Raw genomic sequence first — 23004 nt, 5'->3', positions numbered from 1 at the left:
TAGTGGGTATTTCAATGTTAATTAAAATTTATTTGTTTAATGTCAGGTATAAATGTTGCCATATTGAGTGCTACAAGGGAGTGACAGACACAGACCTGTGGTTACCATGGTGACCTTAGATATGAGCCAATGAGCTATTGGCTGCAGCTTAAACATTTCGTTTTGTTTTGGTTATTTTCTCTCTTCCTCTACAGTATACCTGTATGTATTAAAATGTAGGTGGTTTGTCAGTTCAGATTATTACAAAAGTAAATCTCAATGATTGTGTTTTAGAGAAGAAAGCTGGCGTTTGTTGGACTTGTGGGCAGCAGATTCACGTGCCTTTCCACGCCTGTACGATAAAAGCAATAATTATGAATGCTACGTTTTTCTTACAGTAAACAGAACTTTTCATGCAAGTTCTAGCTGCCATTGCACCTCCTGACCAGTAGATGGCAGTAAGCTGCAATTTGAAGCTACCATCTGCCAGGAAGTAGCACATAGACATAAATATTATAGATGCTGCGTTGACAATTCCTATTGATTTGTTTATAGTTCAGTTAATATGTAAATGGTTAGACATTATTAAACACAATGACAGCCTCTTGTTTTAATTATATGTGCATGTTAATTTCTAAAGAACTAATTAGGACTTAGAAAGGTTTGTGCCTCTAGCTTGTAGTCGCCCTCTTTCGTTGACGCGCAGTGATACGGAGTCTATGCGTTTTATTTCTATGCGTTCCGTTCACGGAGTAAAAATGGCTGCCACCTTAGATAACGTGGAGGAGATTCGGAATCGGGTAATATTGGGGGAATTTGGAGTGAAAAATGTAAGTTTGTGTCGGAACAATAATCGTAATGAAAGCAACATTTAATGCTGTTTAATGTTAAACTAAAGAACTACGCTGGGGCTCTCCTCTTCCTAGCTTAGGCTGGATGGATTATTGAGCATGCATCAGGATACTTAGGCTGCTGCTTTTTATTAGCTGGCCCCATTCTTGTTGTCCAGTGGGTTTCTCACCAAAAAGGATGAAACACCTTAGAAGGTGCGGGGCAGTTAGTGAGGGACAACAGGAGATGATTGTAAACTTCAGTCAAAATTCCTACCACCGTCCTCCACATCGCAGTGGCTCACCTGTGGAGAGGGACAGCTGCGCAATGTTTGAGGGTTTGCATCACTCAGGATCTTACTAACCTAGCAGAGGACGCACTACATCAGGAGACTGAATATACTCCCCCCTTCTTCTACCTTACTACATTTTACACTTAAATGAGAGTATCCTGACGAGCTGCATGTTATCTTTGTACGGAAGATGCAGTGGGACAAAATTAAACTACAGTGAAGTGGAGTTTTTTTTAAATTGAATATTGAAAACATTAACAAAAATGACTTCTTCACAACAACAATTCTATAACAAACATACAGAAATATACACATCTACTATTGTATTCATATAATTTGGGTAACAGAGGTTGATCAGAATATGAAATAAAATAAATAAAACAAACAAAACAAAAAAAATGTTAGGGGGTTATTATCTGAAACTCTTCCATTAACTCGTACAATTTTACTGTGTTTGTGTTATGAATCTTATTCAGACTTGTTTTGAACAAGGAGAGTTCATTTTTGAGAGCAGGGAATGACGGGGGGCATTTTGCACATCGACTACAGTGAAGTGGAGCGAGCTAAAGGAGTCACCGAGGCCTTAAGGGTTCTATCTGTACCAAAAACATTGATTGTACACATTCATATGATTACTGATCTGCTCATCTGATTATCATATGTCCGTGTAACTGTCAACCTTATGTTCCGCAAGGAAATCCCTTCTTATAATGTTTGGCATCACTGTGACGCTTATGGTTTCCCCTGTACAGTATAGGACTAATATGCAGATGGCAACTAGTTTCCAATAATGTCACTCCAGACCAATAAAAATCAAGTTTTCAAACCAACACGTTCGTAAACAAAACTTGTTTATTGCCAGGTCAGGTGATAAATCATCAAATGTGAACAAACTGTTATTTTGAAACTTTTGATATAATGAATTTGAAAATATTAATAATTCAATATTGAAAAAAAATCATTGTATCGTCATCACCTGAAAAACTATCAAAAGTGGTTTTTCGTTGGTATTGTTTACATGAATTTAATCTTTTACTACAACCTGTCATGAAGGGACATGCTTCCTGTTTTTGCTTCAAATCCCATATTACATCCCTGTTTCTAGTTCTTAACATATGTTGATATGATGGAACATAGAGCAGAATGTATCTTGTGTGCATGGTGAGGAGCATCTTTTATTGAATCTGTAAACATGGACTCTGGGGAGAGTTCAAGTTCAAGTCAGCTTTATTGTCATTTCCATCACGTGGTACATGAGGTGCAACAAAGTTATGTAGTGTACACAGGGTCCCAGTTACACTCAAAAGTATAAAAAACCCCAGTAAATAAGGATCTAAGATATACAAAAAGATATATGCTAAACAAATGTCAACCGATTCGCTAAAAGATTTAAGATAAATGGTAAATGGACTGTACTTATATAGCACCTTTCTATCTTATCAAGATACTCAAAGCTCTTTACAACAATCTTTGCCTCATTTACCCATTCATACAGCACTCTACTAGATCTCTACAAAGATAATTGAACAAATCATTCTAAAGAGACTAATCAGAGCTTTATCACATTCATCCACTGATGGGACACACATCAGAGGCAATGAGGGGTTCAGTGTCTTGCCCAGTGACACTTCAGCATGTGACTGCTGGTGGATTCGAACCCCCAACTCTCATATTGGAGGACGACTGCTCTAACCACTCAGCCACAGCTGCCCCCGTATATATGCTAAACACTAATAATGTAAAACAATACGGCATAACAACAGCAGCCCGAACATGAGTCTATCGTGAGCAGATGGATATGAATGAACACAGCAACATGAAACAGATCAGCAGCAACATGAAACAGATCAGCAGCAACATGAAACAGATCAGCAGCACCATGATGTGATTTTTCACAGTGATTATTCTGGTTAGAGATTCATGAGTCTAACAGCCTCAGGGTAGAAGCTGTTCCTCAGTCTAGTGGTTCTACACTTAATGCTCTGCAACCTCCTTCCTGAGGGGAGCAGGGCAAAAAGTGTGTGCTGGATGAGTGGGGTCCTTCATGATGCAGGTGGCCCTCGTTCTGCATCTGGAGGTGTAGATGTCTGTGATGGTGGAGAGACTGACTCCAACAGACTTCTGTGCAGCCTTCACCTCTCTCTGCAAAGCTTTTCTTTCTGCAGCTGTGCAGCCTCCAAGCCACATGTTGATGCTGGAGCACAGGATGCTCAGTGTGAGGCCTCAATGACACACAGCAGTTTCTGTACCAAGAACGTATGCAGCTGGTCAGGATGGTCTCAGCTGTGCCTTGCTATAAAGTGGAGAGGATGGAAGGGACTCCTTTGTCTCATAAGAAAGTGTCCTCTTCAGAACTTTCTTGGCCAGGTGTGTAGTGTTTAAAGTCCATCGTAGATCTCCAATGATATTGACAGGCAAAAGTTTTCTGTGGTTGGCCTTCTTACCTATTAATGTGCAGGGGTTGTGATCAGCCTGTGATCAGCCTTTCTTTTAAAATCCACAATTAGTTCTCTAATTTTATTGATATAAGGAGACAGTTTGTTGATTCCACAACACCTCACTTACTGTTCCATCTCAGCTCTGTTAGATGTTCTGATTGTCAGTGGTAGCGTTTCCCATGGTTCTCTTGTATTATCAGCACATGGAATGAGATGGTTTGTGCTGACTAGTAAAACAGTCGTGTGTAGCAGAGTGAAGTGCAATGGACTGAGGCTGAGCACACATCCTTGAGGGACTCATATGCTAAATATGATAGTCTTACTGCCTGCACACACTTGTTTTTCTGACATCAAGTCCAAAATCCAGTTACAGAGTTATATTTTCTTTACAGAGGAGAATTTCACTGTTAGCTGCTGTGAGATGTTTTGCATCATACATGACTAAAATACTTAAGACTTTAAATATTAATGCAATGACTGTAGTAACAAAGTTTGGTATACGATCACCATTGCTTCTCCACCAGAGAACACAGAGTGGTTTATGACTAATGTAGGTTAGTACACACCAAACTGCAAAACACTGACCTACCATAGCTTCAACATTTTTAGCAGTTTGAAATACTTGAGTTTTGTTTGTTTTGTTGGATCGGACTTGGACAGCCATCTCTCCCCACATTCATCTGTGAATTTCAGCTGCTGACAAACCTGCTGGTTGCAGATAGCACCATGATCCTGATTGTTGCAGACTGGGAACAACCCACAATAAAAACTTCAACAGGACAATCTCATCTTTGAGTAGTATAAAGAATGAAAAAGAAAAACCAAAAAAAAACATGAAGAAATTAATCTACAGTACTAACAAAAATGATAATAACAATAATTTATCTTTCAGGTTCATACAACAGACTTTCCTGGAAATTACCCAGTCTTTGATGACTCATGGGACATGAAGAGATTTCAAAAGGTGAGACGTTAGTCTCTTTTGTACTACCATTTTGCAGTGTTTAGTTTTTGTGTTAGTGTAGTGGACTAGGCCTATGTCAAAACTGACCAGATGGACAGAGACTGTTATTTCATTGATCTGCATCCAGAAATACAGTTTGAGCCATCTGGAGACTTTCTTTCTTGAATTAATCAAGTAGAAAAGACAATTCTTTATGATCATTACTATTTTACAAATGTTTGATAATCAAATTGTGTTAGTTCACTCAATGTTTACAGGTTGAAGAGAACTACTCATTTTTATTTTACATAAACAGTAAGTAATGATTTTTATTCCTCATTCAAAGAAGAAATCAGGTTAATATGCATTTCTTGATTTTTCTGTCTTCAATGAGCAAATTTGTAAGTATGTTAAAGGTCGAACTTCGGTCAACTAAAATGTTTACCGAGAAGAAATGTCATGTTTAACTTTCACAGAAGATAATCAGAGTAGAGGCTCCACGAAGTCTCGTTTTCTCCAATAATCTTTCTGTCTGTTTTTAAACAATCTCATCCTCTGCCCTTGACTTTTCATAACACCTTACATCACAAACCACACCTCTTTCTGGTCCATCGACCAATCAAAAAGCTCTCAAATGACCCGGAAGTCGACCCATTTAAATGTGGCAACTTCCCAGTCTAAGCGGCGCTCAGATTGAGTTCAACATGGGAGTTTTCAGAGCTTGAAAGTTTTTCCTGGAGAAGAGTTCCAGACTTTAACTCTCTGAAGAGAGTTAAAGAGTTCAGAGTTCTTGGATGCTAACGCAGGCGTCCAGAATGTTTCTTGATTCCAGGAAGCAGTGACGATTTTGGGAATTATAACTTCTGTTTGGATAACCTCGCACGACTCTCTAAGGGTTTGGCTGTCCTCACGGAGACGCTGAAAGAGTCAGAAAGGAACTCCGCACCGACACTGATTATCATCTGCAAGGTAAAAGTTCTGCTTCGACCAAGCGTACCGTGAACAAGCTGAGAACTGAAGGAGCGTGCACGTTTCTAGTCAAACAGATTAATTCCCTCACACATCTCTCTGTAAGATAAATCTCCATTTTCCATCTTAAACTCTCCTTTCTCCTAAAATCATTACAGATATTTTAGAAATATCTGAAGCAAAGTTCTCAATCACCGCCGTGTGATTGATGTCTGTTGTTCTGCTGAGAAGTGAGGACAATCTCCGTATTGTTCCAACTTTCTGTGAAACTTGCCATTGTTATTGTTTTCATATTCTGCCAAATTAATGTAAATGTGTGATGTTAAACTTTGATTCTGCAAATAAATGACCGCATTCATTTTGATGGGTCAAAGGTAAATAACGTCTCTCGTTACATTCCTGTTAAACTCAATGCACGCATTTACACAGTCAGAAAAATGAAGAACTCGCAAAATGTATGAATATATACGCATATGTCATACTACATTAGTAGTTTTAGAAAATACTTTTTTTTTTTTTAAACAAAGGACAAGCCATTGTTAGGAGTTCTTTCTACATTGCAAAGGGGACAGCGCTTGAGTCAGAGTTTCTTTATTTGTCATTCGCACCACATGTGGTACATGTGGTGGAACAAAATTATGTACACAGGGTCCCAGTTACATCCAACAATAAAATGTAAAAGAAAAACAGTAATAAGATCTAAGATATGAACATTAACTAAAAATACGCTAAGCACTAATAGCATAAAAACAATATGCCGAACAGCAGCACGAAAGAGTTTAGTAAAAGAAAAGGTTGAAAGTCAATTGTATTTGTTTAAACAAGAGTTTGCATTTTATTTGAACTCTAAAGTCAGAACTTTTGAGTTTAAAAAGTCAGATTTCTGACGTGCCTCAAAATCCAGTGCAACAAAATCCAGTGCAACAAAATCCAGTGTTGCAGCCACCTTCTGCAACAACTTTTCTAATAGCTGCAGGAATACATTTTTTATTTTTATGTGTGACAGTTTTTACGTCATTATACCAGTCACAGACACAGAACTTGACAATCTGTTAGGAAACATGTTGCAATTGTTTCTTCTTGAACTAACATGGGAAATATGTACAAACCGGATTCCAAAAAAGTTGGGACACTAAACAAATTGTGAATAAAAACTGAATGCAATGATGTGGAGGTGCCAACATCTAATATTTTATTCAGAATAGAACACAAATCACAGATCAAAAGTTTAAACTGAGAGAATGTATCATTTTAAGGGAAAAATCTGTTGTTTCCAAATTTCATGGCGTCAACAAATCCCCAAAAAGTTGGGACAAGTCCATTTCTACCACTGTGTGGCATCCCCCCTTCTTCTTACAACACTCAACAGACGTCTGGGGACAGAGGAGACCAGTTTCTCAAGTTTAGAAATAGGAATGCTCTCCCATTCATGTCTAATACAGGCCTCTAACTGTTCAATCGTCTTGGGCCTACTTTGTCACACCTTCCGCTTTATGATGCGCCAAATGTTCTCTATAGGTGAAAGATCTGGACTGCAGGCTGGCCATTTCAGTACCAGGATCCTTCTCCTACGTAGCCATGATGTTGTGATTGCTGCAGAATGTGGTCTGGCATTATCGTGTTGAAAAATGCAGGGTCTTCCCTGAAAGAGATGACGTCTAGATGGGAGCATATGTTGTTCTAGAACCTGAACATAGTTCTCTGCATTAATGGTACCTTTCCAGACATGCAAGCTGCCCATGCCACAAGCGCTCATGCAACCCCATACCATCAGTGATGCAGGCTTCTGAACGGAGCGTTGATAACAACTTGGGCTATCCTTGTCCTCTCTGGTCCGGATGACATGGCGTCCCAGTGTTCCATAAAGAACTTCAAATCGTGACTCATCTGACCACAGAACAGTCTTCCATTTTGCCACGCTCCATTTTAAATGACCCCTGGCCCAGTGCAAACGTCTGAGCTTGTGGAGCTTGCTTAGAAATGGCTTCCTCTTTGCACTGTAGAGTTTCAGCTGGCAACGGCGGATGCCACGGTGGATTGTGTTCACTGACAATGCTTTCTGGAAGTATTCCTGAGCCCATTCTGTTATTTCCTTGACAGTGGCATTCTGTTTGAGGTGCAGTGACATTTAAGGGCCCGGAGATCACGAGCATCCAGTAGAGTTTTACAGCCTTGACCCTTACGCACAGCGATTGTTCCAGATTCTCTGAATCTTTTGATGATGTTATGCATGGTTGATGATGATAACTTAAAAGTCTTTGCTATTTTACGCTGGGTAACACCATTCTGGTATTGCTGCACTATCTTTCTGTGCAACAATGGTGGAATTGGTGATCCTCTTACCGTCTTGGCTTTTGAGAGACACTGACACTCTGAGAAGCTCTTTTTATACCCCATCATGTTGTCAATTGACCTAATTAGTTTTAATTGGTCTTCCAGCTGTTTGTTATATGCTCAATTTCCTTTTTCCAGCCACTTATTGCTACTTGTCCCAACTTTTTTGGGATTTGTTGACACTGTGAAATTTTGAATCAACATATTTTTCCTTTAAAATGTTACATTTACTCAGATTAAACTTTTGATCTGTCATCTATGTTATATTACGAATAAAATATTGACATTTGCATCTCCACATCATTGCATTCAGTTTTTATTCACAATTTGTTTAGTGTCCCAACTTTTTTGTAATCCGGTTTGTATAAGCCACAAAGAACATCAGATTTTTGAGCCTACCAGTAAAACACCCTAAATATTGAACCCACACAGTTGTGATTAAATATTTTATGATGCCAGTCACATCAGACTTTGGCTCATGTTACTGAAAAAAAGTATTTTATTACAATAAGAAGTAGTAGATTTAAAGATGTAATTTTCTTAAAGAGAAATTTTTTTTTTTTACTGAATCTCATGTAGTAAAAATAAAAACGGCTTTTTATAAGTGCTTTGTGTTTGTGTTGAAACCGGACAAGGAGGGAGAAGAAGCAGCCAAGAGGCCAGTGTTGACCCTGACCCAGCTGGACTTTATGGCAGAGGGTCAGCGGAGAGTACATTGCATAATAATAAAATAAAATTTAAAAATGGCCCTTTGGAATTTGACATAAAACATACTGGGCACTCCTCAAACATGCAAGTGCTGTGATCAGATGTGACCAAAATTAAACATTTCATCCATCGAGGACAACAGCATGTCAAACCCATTATGCTGAGAACACCACAGTAAAGCATGGTGGTGGTAGCATAATGCTGTGGGATGTTTTTCATCTATGGCAGAGGTCACTAATAGATGGATCTTAGTCTGGATCTGGACTGAGCGATGGTTCTGTCCGGACCTGTGACCAATCTGATAAATTCAGGAAAATAGATTTTCATGGAGCATTTTTCCAGAGATAGACAGCTTAGGTGCCAAGCAGAGACACAGGAGGTGTGTTCTGGAGGTTCACTCTACTTCAGGTGTTGCAGTTATAGCGTCACTCGGTTAATGAGCCAATCAAATCTTTAGTTTTCCCTGCACGGTGCCGTGAGCTCTCACCAGAGAAGAGTTGAGAAGGAACAGAGAGGAAGAGACAGCACGTTGTGCTCCTTAAGAAAAGTTGCTGCTGAAAACTGTTTGGAAGATGAATGGACAGAGAAATTAATGTTCATTCTTCCAGCAGGCAGTTCAAAACCTGTTTGCCTCATTTGCTCTGAAACGGTCGCATTAATTTAAAGTGGCAACGTGAAGCGCTCTTCATCTCTTTTGAGCAACGTTACCTGCTGGAGTCGAGCAGAGAGCAGTAAATTAACCGAACTGGAAGCCCAGTATGACAGATCCACTCTCCTCATCACAAATACTTTACAGCCCAGCAGCGGCTCAATGTTCACTCAAGGTATCGTGGATTTTGGGGCAACATAAATAAATTAGTGACGGGACAGTCGTGAAGGAGTGCTTAAATGTTGTTGCTGAGACATTTGAAGGAAAACTAAAAGACAAGATGTGTGAAACAATCAAACAAATCCTGATGTCAGCTTCAACATCAAGCAGAACATCAGAAATATTGGCAGATGTGCTGGCACAGCTGCATGCAGCTGTTCAGAGTCATCGATGAGTCTACAGATGTTACTGATGATGCTCAGCTTCCTACATGAGAACGGCTCCGACTCCATCCAAGGTTTAATTTAGTGGCAGGACAATCCCATGTCCATGTCTCTCATTAAGAAAAGTCAAATAAATAATAATCAAAAGAGAAAAGGTGTTAAATGTTCTGTTTTCAGTTTTTTCCTAAAAGAGACATTTTTAGTTATTGCTTTCTGAAGATGACGACGTGTTTTACTTGAAAACTTACATTTTTATAGGTTGGTGCCTCTTTAAGAAAAAAAAAAAGAAAAATCTTTACTTGCTCCGTTTACACTTTTTATACTAAAAGAGCCACTTTTTAAATTGTTTTCTAAAGATGTTAACTTTTTTACTTTAAGTGTAAGTCTTCAGTTCGTTAGGCTTGGACCGGTTCAGTTTAAGAGAAAAAGGCTTATTAGGCTCTGTTTGCACATTTAAGATGTATTTTACTCTGAGCTTTCTGTTTTAATGTGAAATAAAGGCTCTACATTTATTTGTCTGGGACTACTTTTAAATATGGTAAAAGAGTTAGTTGTGCAGTTTAACAGTGAAAATGTGAATACGGGTAGACAAGTCCATAAAAGTCAAATGTTGGACGTTTGTTTGGACCTTTTACTAGGAGGACATTTTAGTAAGTGGACCTCAGTGAGTTTTAGTTGAATACTCCTGGCCTGATCTATGGGGACTGGAAAACCAGTCTGAGTTGGAGTTGATTTCCAGAGATTTGAGACCAGGATGGAGGTTCCCCTTCCAGTTGGACAATGACCTAAAACACACAGCTGAAGCAACACACCAGTCATTTAAGGACAAACAACGATTAAATGTCCTGGAACGGTCCACTCTAAGTCCAGACATCAATCTTACTGAGAAACTTGGTTTGATGTACAGAAGCACCCAGTCTGGGTGAACACGAACCTTAAGATTAATATTAACATTAATGGTGTAAAACATTCTGTTCTGAGCCACATAATTTTAATCAAAATGTTCAAACTGGATTTATTACTTGTATTTCCTCTTCTGCTTGTTTTCAGAATTTCAGAATTGATGTGGTGCATCTGGATGAAAACAGTATGGAGTTCGACATGGTGGGGATTGATGCTGCCATCGCCAACGCCTTCAGAAGGATATTACTAGCAGAGGTCACATTTCTATTCAGAACTGCACATTTTTGTGTGTTTGGTTTCATATTATAACGTACTAGCTCTTTTCCACATCCCATTTCTCTTTTTGTCTGACAGCAATAAGTGTGAATGAGGTTCAGCACGTTGCAGAGTAAGATTTTAAGTTACAGTAGTCCCTTGTTTATCGCGCGGGGATCCGTACCCTGAAGTCCTGCAAAAAGTGAAAAACTGCGAAGTAAGGATAGTAGTACAAGTAGTAGTTTATTTTAGTATTTATATATATATATATATATATATATATATATATATATATATATATATATATACTGTATATAATGTTAGGCTGATTGGTAACTCTAAATGGTCCCTAGGTGATGGACTTGTGACCTGTCCAGGGTGTACCCCGCCCCTTAAACCCTTCCTACACTCTTGCAATATTTTAAACAATGTTTCTAAGCGCTCTAAAAGAGCACAGCATGTCATGATTTCAGCTCTCTGCCTCCGGCTGCACTCTGGGCTCTTGGCCACGCCCATTTCTCTGCAGTAGAACTGAGATCAACAGAGGAAGGAGAAGCTGCAGGAGGAAGTTTCTCCTGCAGCTGTGGACTGCATACAGGTGCAGCAGGTGCTAAATAATTTTATTTATTTTAAATAAAAATTCCATGCCGATCGTGCTGTAATTACTTTAAAATGCACATCAGTATGAAGTAAACTGTAAAATAGGGTAATAGAAACAAACATCTGGTGTGTATCGTACACCACCTGTGTTTTTTGGCTCTTGGTTAGCCTAAACAATTATTGGTTATAATCGCCTTAAAACTTTGAGATATAGTCTAACTCATTATAAGTGAAATAAATTAGGGCTGGGTCAAGACTTTTGCACAGTAATGTGCATGTAACTCTTTAATTTACTGTCCAGTGGTGTAAATGTAAAAACTGCCAGCGTGTCAACATCCTAAAGCCGTCACTTTAACAGACTTTTAATCTTTTACATATCTTCAGTTTATTTCCTTTACAAGTTCAACAATTTGTCTCTTCTGCCCAGAGTGTTTTATAACACATGAGCTGATGTCAAACTAAATAAATGCCCCACTTTGTGTTCTTTATTATGATGTTTTTGTGATTTTGCTTTTTAGAGTTTTTTCTTTTTGCTTGCAGGTGCCCACCATGGCTATAGAGAAAGTATTCATCTATAACAACACATCTATTGTCCAAGATGAAGTCCTGGCCCACCGATTAGGCCTGATCCCCATCAAAGCTGACCCTCGTCTGTTCGAGTTCAAGAACGCTGGTACACTGACTCACTTGTTCACTCCCTCAGGTGCCACGTAACCGCAGAGCCAAGATTCTTTGCTCGTTCACTCGATATCATTTGGGTTTTTGTAGTTAAATGCACATTACAGGAATTTCAACAGAAGGAATGAGTTAAATGTTGCCCTGAACTTGAATACTTCCATAAGTCTAAAGGTTTATTCTGTTTAGTTTCGCTCAAGAAGCATTTCAGATAAATAAAGAAAAGAAGAGGAGATCTCACGTTACAATGAGAAACAAAAAAATAAAGCTGTTAAAGTAAAATGAGCTAAATTTGTGTTTAAATTTCATCAATATTTTAGGGGAGACTAGTTAAAGACACAAAATTGCAGAAAATATACACATTTCCTCTTAAACAGTCACTACTGACACCTTTGTGTATGTCTAGCAGCAAATAGTCACATATGAGTAACATTCCAGTGAATGGTGCAAATATTTTTGTTGCAGTTTAGCCACAGCGTCTTAATTTGATAGTTAATTATTCACTTTGTCTCCAGTCAGTCAATTCAATTTATTTATAAAGCGCCAAATCACAACAAAGTTGTCTCAGGGCACTTTACAGGAACATTCACATAAAAGCCAATTAGTAAAGTTCTCTATCTAAGGAATCCAGCAGACAAGTTGAATCTTGGCTTCGTTACAGTCTCCCATCCTGAGCAAGCACAGTGGCAACAGTGGGAAGGAAAAACTCCCTTTTAAAAGGAAGAAACCTCCAGAAGAACCAGGCTCAGGACAAGCGGCCATCTGCTTTGACCGGCTGGTTGAGAGAACAGGAAGGAGAGACAGACAAACACAGAATGGTAGGTCCAGGTATAGGTCCAGGTGTATCTGAAAGACAAAAAAACAAATGTTAAGGATAGAAAAAATAATTACAAATACAAAACAGGTTGAGCAGAGTAAGTAAAGACAGTAGCAGAGTGAAAATTGTGGTCAGTTTGTCCTCCAGCAGTCTAAGCCTATAGCAGCATAACTAAGGGACAGCTCAGGAAACCAAAGCCGACCCTAACTATAGGATTTAGCAAAAAGGAAAGTCTTAAGCCTAGTTTTAAAACTGGATAATGTGTCAGCCTCACGGACAGAGATTGGAAGTTGGTTCCACAAGAGAGGAGCCTGATAACTGAAAGATCTGCCTCCCATTCTGTTTTTGTAAATTTTAGGAACCACAAGTAAACCTGCAGACTGAGAGCGAAGTGCTCTGTTAGGAAAATATTAAACAATAAGATCTGTAATATAAGATGGAGCCAGGTTGTTGAGAGCTTTGTAGGTTAGAAGTAAGATTTTAAATTATATTCTGGATGTGACAGTTTAGTTTCAAATGTTGCCATAGTGAACTCACAGCAACTAAACTGAGAACGGTTTGAAATGTCCGCAATTACTCTGTTTTTAGAAAAAACATTGATTCACAATATTTAATGGCAGTATTGCTGGATCAAGGCCTTGTGCCTCACACACGAAGTTACGAACCCTCAAATGTCTCATGACATTTTGGACGCTGCCTCGCGAACGCCTTGGTCAGCAGCGGTCAGCTCGGGGAGGTGCAGGCTTTAGGTTGAGCTGAGCTCGTACAGCTGACAAAAAGACAGCCAAGCTGCGTTCACCTTGTTCTCTAAAATAATATAAAACATCTGTTGTGTGCTTTGATCAACTCCAGCTGAAGAGTCTGCAGAGGAGGAGGCTTCTGAAATAGACACCATTCAGCTCCAGCTGAAGATTAAATGCCGCAGGAACCCCAGTGCCAGCAAAGACTCCTCTGACCCACGAGAGCTCTACCTGAACCACATGGGTAAATATTTAACAAATGAAACGTTTCATTGTGTTCATTATTTTCATTACACAGCCCTGTGTGAAAAAACTGGAGCCATTCTTTCATATTTATTTATCCCTTCATTTCCTTTTTTAACCCTTTTTTTAATTTACCCAGGTAACTTTAACCTGTGGATTATTCAAGGTTAACTAAAGTCACATGATCTAGCTTGTTTTGCGTCCAAACATAAGGAAAAACTTATCAAAGAACGGTTTACATTTTTTCTTTACTCCGTTACACCATGTCAGGATATACCAAAGGGTTGGGAACAAGGATTGTACTGAACGTCAAGTAAATAAGCAGCCAATGTCTGAAGATGAAATGAAGATCTTCAGAATGTTTGGAGAACTTCACTTGAAACCATTTGAAAGTTGATTCAAATTCAACTTCAGAAATACTTTATTAATCCCAAAGGGAAATTATTATTAAGTTTATCAATAAAAACAAACTCTAACTTTTATACACCTAAAACATGGTTGCCCAAAAGAAAAAGATGCTTTTCATAAAGAATTAGATGGTTAGAATTAATATTTTACACTTTATATTTAAAGCTATAGATGCATTAAATCTGAATTATATGAATATAAGTGTTCACCCGTTATTATTCTGTTTATATATTTTTTTATTTGCCAGTTTTTCTGCTGCTTTGAGAAAAAACAACATTGACTCATTGAACAAACATTGAAAAATGACTCCCTGAGACAGGAGGAAGCTTTTTCTGCAGCTGTGGGCTGCACTAATGTGCAGCAGGTGCTAAATAATTTATAAATAATTTATTTTTAATAAAAAATTCCATGTCGATCATGTGGCTCATCCATCAATCAGCCAATTGTGTGTCATGTCCAATCTTATTTTGAAAAACTGCGATAGAGCGAGTCTGCGATAAACGAGCTGCGAAGTAGCGAGGGACTGCTGTACTCTGAAACTGTGGTACTTGCAGGTGCAGAAGCTGAACACAGTCATGCAAAGCAATGATTCAGTTTCCTAAACCCTTTATGTTTTCACAAGTCAACTCAGGTATGAATAAAGTTTTCTGTTTGTGTTCGTCCGTTTCACGCCTCTTGTTTTCTTGTGCTAGTTTATTCCAGGGACATACAGTGGATCCCTCTGGGAAACCAGGCGGATGTGTTTGCAGACTCGTGTATTGCACCGGTGCACGATGACATCTTGATAGCGCAGCTCCGACCTGGACAGGAGCTGGACATCGTCATGCACTGCGTTAAAGGAATCGGTAAGAAGTGTTGGCGGTCCTCAGCTCAGAACACACAGATTGTTTTTTCTTATCGGTCATCTGTTTGTAAATGTAAAACAAAAAGCTTTTTAGGGAAGCTCAGACTTTACAACATTATTTCTGGATGACATTCACACATTTTGTTAGAAGCCATTTATAGAATATTTTGTTTTCTATCATTAGCAGTGGTTAATTTGAGCCGGATCCTGTCGGAACAAGATCCAGGAATTCTCTCATTTTGACCCGTTCTGTTCCGACAACTCTTTGTTCAGATCCGGCAGCTCCGTCCCTAAAAGTTCACAGTCATCGCACATTTTTATTTTGATTATTTATTAAAAAATACAACGAGAGGAGACGTTGCCCTCAGCCCGGCGGACCAGTCTGTGGAGTGGATGTTTCATCCGCAGAGATTCTGCGCACAGACCTTCTCTTCTCCAAATATTATCCTTACTCAGCGGAACTGCGCACTGAAAAACACCCTCTCCTCCTCTCAGACCCCCGAAACTGAAACGATCATTTATTCAACACAATAAATCAATGCCCTGTGGACAGTGCACGTTACGCACAGCGTCTCAGACAGCTCTAGCCCGCGCACACATCAGCTCTGTCTGAACTCCTGTGACATTTCAGACATAATAAATAAAAAAAGCTTACTGTAAAAAATAAATTAAAAATACAAAGATAGAAATGTTTGATGTGTTATTTACATTATACGTCACATTTCAAAACAACGGCGCTAATTTGTCAAAATAACAACAGGATCAAAATGTAAAAAAAACAGTCCTGTTTACTTTAATAAAAAATGATGGATGGATGTCCGTCCGTACATACATACGTCCTTAGTTGGACAACAGAGTTCCGGCATCAGTCAGTTTACAAATTAAGCCCTGGTCATTAACATATAAAATGTAAATGACCACAAGTTTAGTTTAGTTTTGTCACGTTTAAAAATTATGAACTTAAAGCCATTTTTGGCAAATCTTTAAAAATTAGGTTGACTCCAAAAGTTAATTAGTGATAGTTGTACATCCAATGATTACTTTCTGAAAGTTTTATTAAAATCTATTCAGTGGTTCATGAGATATTTTGCTAACAGACAGGCATAGTTGACTCCAGTAGTTAATGCCAAAAATGTGAACGAAGATCCTGCTCGATCAGCTGTTTTTGTGTTTTTATGGTCAGTCAATCGTGGCCGTCATCTTGAATTGGGTTGACTCCTTGAGTTACTCAGCTGTAAATCTACATGCAGTGATTACAGACAAACCTCTGCTCACACACTTTGTGGCTTTATTTTATCCTGTAGCACAAAGTATTATGAGAAAACACTGCGTGCTGTTAGTAGTAAATACTCCGACACAGAAACTTTATCAACCCAGACATCCATAGTGTTTGGATAAACTTTGAGTTGTAAAGGTGAGTCAAGCTTGTGTTGGGTGTGGTTTAACAGACGATGAAGCGACCGCTCTGTTCTGTGCTCAGCTAAGGACCATGCCAAGTTCTCTCCAGTGGCAACAGCCAGCTACCGCCTCCTCCCAGAGATCACCCTGCTGGAGCCAGTGGAGGGGGAGAAGGCAGAGCGTCTGAAACGCTGCTTCTCACGAGGCGTGATAGACCTGGAAGACTTACACGGTAACAGTAAAGCAACAGGGAGCGTTGTTGCTTTATCAAAGTTTCAGTAAATCTGTACATTTATGTTTTGTGATTAATGTTTTCCATCTCAGGTAAAAAAGTTGCCAAAGTGGTCAACAGTCGACTGGACACATGCAGCAGAGAAGTTCTCCGACACACTGATCTGAAGAACGTGGTGAAGATCGGGAGAGTACGAGACCATTTCATCTGTGAGTTTATACGCACTTCCATCCATACACCCATCCATCCATCCATCCACCCATCCATCCATCCATCCATCCATCCATCCATCCATCCATCCATCCATCCATCATCTTCAGCTTGTTCCAAAGTCAGGTCTTGGGGCAGCAGCTTGAGCAGGGAGGCCCAGACATCTCTTTCCACAACCACCTCTTCCAGATCTTCTGGGAGGATTCCAAGGTGTTCCCAGGCCAACCGAGAGACATAGTCTTTTCAACGTGTCCTGGGTCTTCCCTGGGGTCTCCTTTCAGCCGGACATGCTTGAAGCACCTCCCTAGGGAGGCGCCCAGGGAGCATCCTTACCAGATCCCTGAACCACCTCAACTGTCTCCTCTCGATGTGGAGGAGCACCGGTTCTACTCTGAGTTTCTCCTGTTAACTGAACTTCTCACCCTTCTCTAAAGGAGAGTCCAGCTACGCTGAAGAGGAAACTCATTTCAACCACCTGTATCCACGATCTCATTCTTTCAGTCACTACCAAGAGTTCATGACCAGAGGTGAATGGACTGTACTTATGTAGCGCCTTCTATCTTATCGAGATGCTCAAAGCTCTTTACAATCTGTGCCTCATTTACCCATTCATACATCACTCTACTAGATCTCTACAAAGATTGAACAATTCATTCTAAAGAGACTAATCAGAGCTTTATCACATTCATACACCAACGGGACACACATCAGAGGCTATGAGGGGTTCAGTGTCTTGCCCAGGGACGCTTCAGCATGTGACTGCTGGTGGATTCAAACCCCCAACTCTTGCATTGGAGGACGACTGCTCTAACCACTCAGCCACAGCCGCCCTAGGTGAGGGTAGGAACATAGACTGACCAGTAAACAGAGAGCTTTGTCTTACAGCTCAGCTCTCTCTTCACCACAACGGACCGGTACAGAGTCCACAATACTGGAGATGTTGCACCAATCAGTCTGTCAGTCTCTCACTTTATTCTTCCCTCACTCGTGAACAAAACCCAGAGATACTTGAACTCCTCCACTTGTGGAAGAACCTCACCCTTGACCCGAAGAGAACAATCCACCCTTTTCCGGTTCAGGACCATGGCCTCAGATTTGGAGGTGCTGATTCTCACCCCAGCTGTGAACCGGCCTCCTCCACTTACAGTGGTGCTTGAAAGTTTTTGAACCCTTTAAAATTTTCTAAATTTCTGCATGAATCGTTTAGCATTTGTTTAGCATATATCTTAGATCCTTATATAAAGTTTCTTTTTATACTTTATATTTTTTTATATTGTTGGGTGTAAGTTGGACCTTGAGTACATAATTTCATTCCACCTCATTCACCACATATGATGTGAATGAAAATAAAGAGCCTTGAACCTTGATAAATATGACTTAAAACATCATCAGATTTTTTTATTTGAAGGTGAAATTAGAGTCAGGTGTTTTCAATCAATGGATGATGATCAGGTGTGAGTTTCACCCTGTTTCATTTAAAGAACAGGATCTAACATGTTTGTAGAAGTGGATCATGACAGGAACAAAGGAGATTTCTGAGGACCTCAGAAAAAGAGTTGTTGATGCTCATCAGGATGGAAAAGGTTACAAAACCATCTGTAAAGAGTTTGGACTCCACCAGTCCACAGACAGACAGACAGATTGTGTACAAATGGAGGAAACTCAAGACCATTGTTACCCTCTCTAGGAGCGATCGACCAACAAAGATCACTCCAAGATCAAGGCGTGGAATAGTCGGTGAGGTCAGAAAGAACCCCAGGGTCACTTCTATACAACTGAAGGCCTCTCTCACATTGACTAATGTTAATGTTCATGAGTCCACCATCAGGAGAACTCTGAACAACAATGGTGTGCATGGCAGAGTTGAAGGAGAAAGACAGTCCAGAAAGAACACGGTTGCTCGTCTGCAGTTTGCTAAAGATCACGTGGACAAGCCAGAAGACTGTTGGAAGAATGTTTTGTGGACGGATGAGACCAAAATAAAACTTTTTGGTTTAAATGAAAAGTTTAATGTTTGGAGAAAGGAAAACTCTGCATTCCTGCAGAAGAACATTATCCGATCTGTGAAACATGGTAGTAGTACAGTAGTCCCTCGCTACTTCACTGTTTGTTATTCGTGGACTCGCAACATCCAGAGTTGAAGCTGTTCTGTACGGAGGAATGAACTAAAATTCCTCCAAGGTGATCAGGACTGATCAACAGTTTCCAGAAACATTTAGTTGCAGTTATTACTGGGGGTCACATCAGGTACTGAAAGCACAGGTTCACATAATCTTTTTCCCTTTTTTTTCTTTTGGCTGCTCCGTCTTCAGGGGTCGCCACAGCGAACTAAGTCGTACGAAGACTTGGCAATAGCTCTTACACCAGATGTCCTTCCTGACACAACCACAGACCACAGCTCTCTGTGTGGAGCAGAGAGCTGCATCTAGGGTGCCCGGGAGTGCAGATGGTGGAAGTTAAGGGCCTTGCTCAAGGGCCCAGAGTGGGGCAAATGAGGGTGGAGGCAGGTGTGGATGCTTCACCTTTTCCACACATTTTGATGTTGTCAATACCGGGAGTTGAACCGGCGACCTTCCGATCACAGGCCCACCTTCTCTAATCTCTCCTTCAGGTTCACATACTTCTACCACTCACAAATATGTAATAATGGATAATTTTCCTCAATAAATAAATGACCAAGTATAATATTTTTGTCTCATTTGTTTAACTTGGTTCTCTTTATCTACTTTTAGGACTTGTGTGAAAATCTGATGATGTTTTAAATCATATTTATGCAGAAATATAGAAAATGATAAAGGCTTCACAAACATTCTGGCACCACTGTATTCTCTCTCCTGCTAAAAAGGATTTAATCGTGTTCACAACTCATGGCTAGTAGGCTAATACTGCTAAACTGGAAATCTGTTGCTCCACTTACACAAGAGAGGATCTTTGTTTTCTTAAATTGGAAAAAAAAACCATCAGGCAGGCTTTAGCTGATAAGACTCGTTTGAAATAACATATATCCTTTTCTGTCCTACATTAAAGAAACAACAATCATTTTGAACTGAGTACTATAGTAATACGCTTTGGTGTGTGAATATACCTAAATTTAATGTGGGTAGATGTGTATGTGTATCTTGTAGAATTATTTATTTTTTGGTGGTTTTAATTATGTATTTTATTTATTATTATTTTTACGCTCGTAGAAAGACGAACATATTGTGTAATAGTCTCTGTCCATATATCCGTATACTTTCTCTTGTCCCACCCATAACTTCTTAACTGCTCGAGATAATTTACCACAATGTGGTACACTTTTATACCTCCACTAGACAGCGTGTTGCTTATTCTTTTCTTCACTCAAGCTCCAAGTCAAGCTCACAAATGTAGGTCAAAGGTTATATAAGGTCTTCTTTGTCCAGGCCATTGCTATAGATTGCTGTATAATAGTTTGTCGATGGGCGTATAATGTGCCGTGTGCTCTATTCTTGTTTTTCCACTTGTTTGTTTGGGGCAGGGCAATATGTTGGCAATTTAAGAATGACCTCAACTACAATCCTAACAAGAATGTTACTGAGAAAGATTCAGATAAAAAGGTAATTGAAACTTGTATTCAGTGGTAAAAGAAAGTGTTACTCAATATTCCAAAATATTTGTATTTACTGTAAATGAGCTCAACTGAAGCCATTTTTTATTGAGAGACATCCAGATAATGACTTGGCTGTTAGCGTGGGGTCAGTTCAGCATGTGGTCCTACGTCTTGGATTGATTGTGTTCAAAATAAAACTACAGTGGCAGAAACACATGGAATCATGTTATCTTGTTTTAAGAGTGCTACCTGTAATAACGCTGTGGTTGTTGGGAAACAACTTGGTGTATTACTGTGTTACTACCAGGTGCTGGCAGATTAAAAATGCTGCTGCTTATCGAAATGGCAGTCCCATTAAAAAAATGAAGTAGTCATTTAACAACTATGTTCATACACTCCTTCACATTGATTTATTGAACTGGCAAAAAAGAGAAAAAACAAACAGTCTTTATACTCTTACAATTCTGCATGACGGGGTCACCATCACTTTACGTATCTGACACAGTAACGTATGTAGTGCCAGATTTTTATGGATTTATCTTTATGCTCTTAAATAAAAAAAAAATACCCCAAGTTGTGTGGATAGGACAATCTTTCTTTGGTTGATGTGGGGATATTTCATTTTTTTCTGGAGTCAGCAATTTTCAAATAGTAATTTTTGCTTGACTTTGTCCATCTCTAGTTTGCACGTAAAAGTACTGCCACGGTCTTAAGAAAAGAGAACCAGAGTGTTTTACACGGTTGTGCTCAAACCTGCCACCAAGTCTGTGTTGGACCTGTCAACTGCCTCAGATTATCTGTTTGTAGTAGAACACGTGGGAATTTCCTGCACATCTTCTGCATAATGATGCGTTTTTCTTTTCTAGTCACCGTGGAGTCGACCGGCATCCTGCCTCCAGACGTCTTGGTCTCAGAGGCCATCCAAGTCCTCATGGCCAAGTGTCAGACGCTCCTGGGGGAAATGAACTCTACTGACATGGAGTGAACGAATGACTGAACAGTCATCCGTTCATCTGAGCTCCTCATCAAATGGTTATGGTCAGATGCCTTTAAGATGTACATGTAAATGTTTCAAAACATGGATTTTTTTTTTCTACTTGACTTTCACCTCAGAGTTTCTTTAAAAATGCAGAATTTAACAAAATTATCATTTTGATGTGTGTGTGTATTTTGGCTTAAAACCTTAACATGAACCGGAGGTTACACTGGCAAGAAAATCACCAAACATTTCTCAGTGTGGAGCAAATGCCCCTTAAGGTGTGTGGCTTTAACACCCCTGATCAGTTTTTCTGTTACTATTCAGTTTTAGATAATTAGAAGTTAATTGACCTATAAAAAAAGACTTTTGTACTTAATTAAAACAAATAAACATTTCCTATGAAAATTTTGAAGGGTACCAATGCAGCTACTGTCAAAATCCCAACACATGCACACAAACCTTCTATTAAGCGCAATGATAATTTGGGACTAAATTTGTTAGAATCTAAAGGCAGTATGTCACTGGTTGCCATTTTTGGAGACTAGCTGAAGATTCAAAATAGTGAGAAAATTGACAAATTTTCAGGTGCAGTCTCAGTGTTTGGAGTGCTTGCAACCAAGCAAACCCTGTTTGCATTTATTTATTTATTTGTATTAAAGAACAGATTATTTTTGCGTACTTTAACTTGAAAAATTGTATTCTTTGTCATGCACGTTATTTTGTTGCCCCCATTCTACTCACTTTAGCTGGGTTTTTTCTCGTTATCTAGTCTCACCACAACTCAGTTGGACTACACAGGTCTACATGGTCTACTAGTGGTTTTCAATATAACTTGTGTCCTACCTCAATGTAGACGGGATCGTCATAGAGAGAACACGTGAAATGTCTACCCAAGGCAAACAGTTCAATTCAGTTTATTTATAAGTCACAACAAAATCAGTCATCTCAGGGCACTGAACAGAAACATTCATATATATATAAAAAGTAAGTTAATGACATTATTTATCTGAGGAGCAGATTGTTTGAATTTAACTCCATCACTGAACTCTCATCTTGAGCAAGCATGAAGGCGACAGTGGAAAGAAAAACCTCCACATGAGGAAGAAACCTTTAGCAGAACCAGACTCAGGACAAGCGGACATCTGTTCGACCAGCTGGGTTTGGTAGGAACAGATACACAATGGCAGGTCAAGAATCACATGTTAAGATAGAAATAATATCAAATGAAAACTATTCATCCATTATCTTTTACCTGCTTCATCCATTTTTGGGTCACGGGTGCCCATATCCAGCAGACACTGTGCGAGGGGTGGGGTACACCCTGGACAGGTCTCCAGTCCATCACAGGGACACGTATAGACAAACAACCATTCACTCTCTCTCTCACACCTAGGGACAATTTAGAGTTACCAATCAGTCTAACATGCATGTTTTTGGTCTGTGAGAGGAAACCAGAGTACCCAGAGAAAACCCACACATGCACGGAGAGAACATGCAAACTCCACCCAGAAAGGCCCCCGGTCCGGGATTTGAACCAGCAACTTTCTCACTGAGAGGCAGCAGCTCTACCAGTTGTGCCACCGTGCTGCCTATGAAAACTATT

At 39.5% G+C, this 23004-nt stretch overlaps 1 protein-coding gene across 2 annotated transcripts; it reads left to right on the top strand.

Moving 5' to 3' along the window:
* Window positions 1-707: 707 nt before the first annotated feature.
* polr1c (RNA polymerase I and III subunit C) lies at window positions 708-22073 on the top strand. 2 transcript variants are annotated; one of them, XM_037688132.1, is made up of 9 exons: window positions 708-809; window positions 4433-4504; window positions 10577-10684; window positions 11825-11957; window positions 13629-13760; window positions 14860-15012; window positions 16492-16641; window positions 16734-16850; window positions 21289-22073. In XM_037688132.1, exons 1-9 carry the CDS (start codon window positions 714-716, stop codon window positions 21405-21407), a joined length of 1080 nt encoding a protein of 359 aa, XP_037544060.1. In that variant the 5' UTR covers window positions 708-713; the 3' UTR covers window positions 21408-22073. The 2 variants fall into 2 exon arrangements, with proteins under 2 accessions (XP_037544060.1, XP_037544068.1); XM_037688140.1 differs by having other exon boundaries at window positions 16492-16644; window positions 16736-16850; window positions 21289-21360.
* Window positions 22074-23004: the final 931 nt, after the last annotated feature.

Source organism: Nematolebias whitei, chromosome 1 (genome assembly GCF_014905685.2).
Source record: "Nematolebias whitei isolate Nwh7 chromosome 1, NemWhi1, whole genome shotgun sequence".
NCBI classification, from domain to species: Eukaryota; Metazoa; Chordata; class Actinopteri; order Cyprinodontiformes; family Rivulidae; genus Nematolebias; species Nematolebias whitei.
Note: the sequence above shows the minus strand (reverse complement) of the source record. Positions and strands in the feature narration are given on the sequence as shown.

Coding starts and splice junctions, on each gene's coding strand:
- polr1c (XM_037688132.1), top strand. CDS start 714: ATGCGTTCCGTTCACGGAGTAAAAATGGCTGCCACCTTAGATAACGTG. Junction 11,958..13,628: donor GTTCGAGTTCAAGAACGCTG/GTACACTGACTC, acceptor GATCAACTCCAG/CTGAAGAGTCTGCAGAGGAG. Junction 16,642..16,733: donor AGACCTGGAAGACTTACACG/GTAACAGTAAAG, acceptor TTTCCATCTCAG/GTAAAAAAGTTGCCAAAGTG.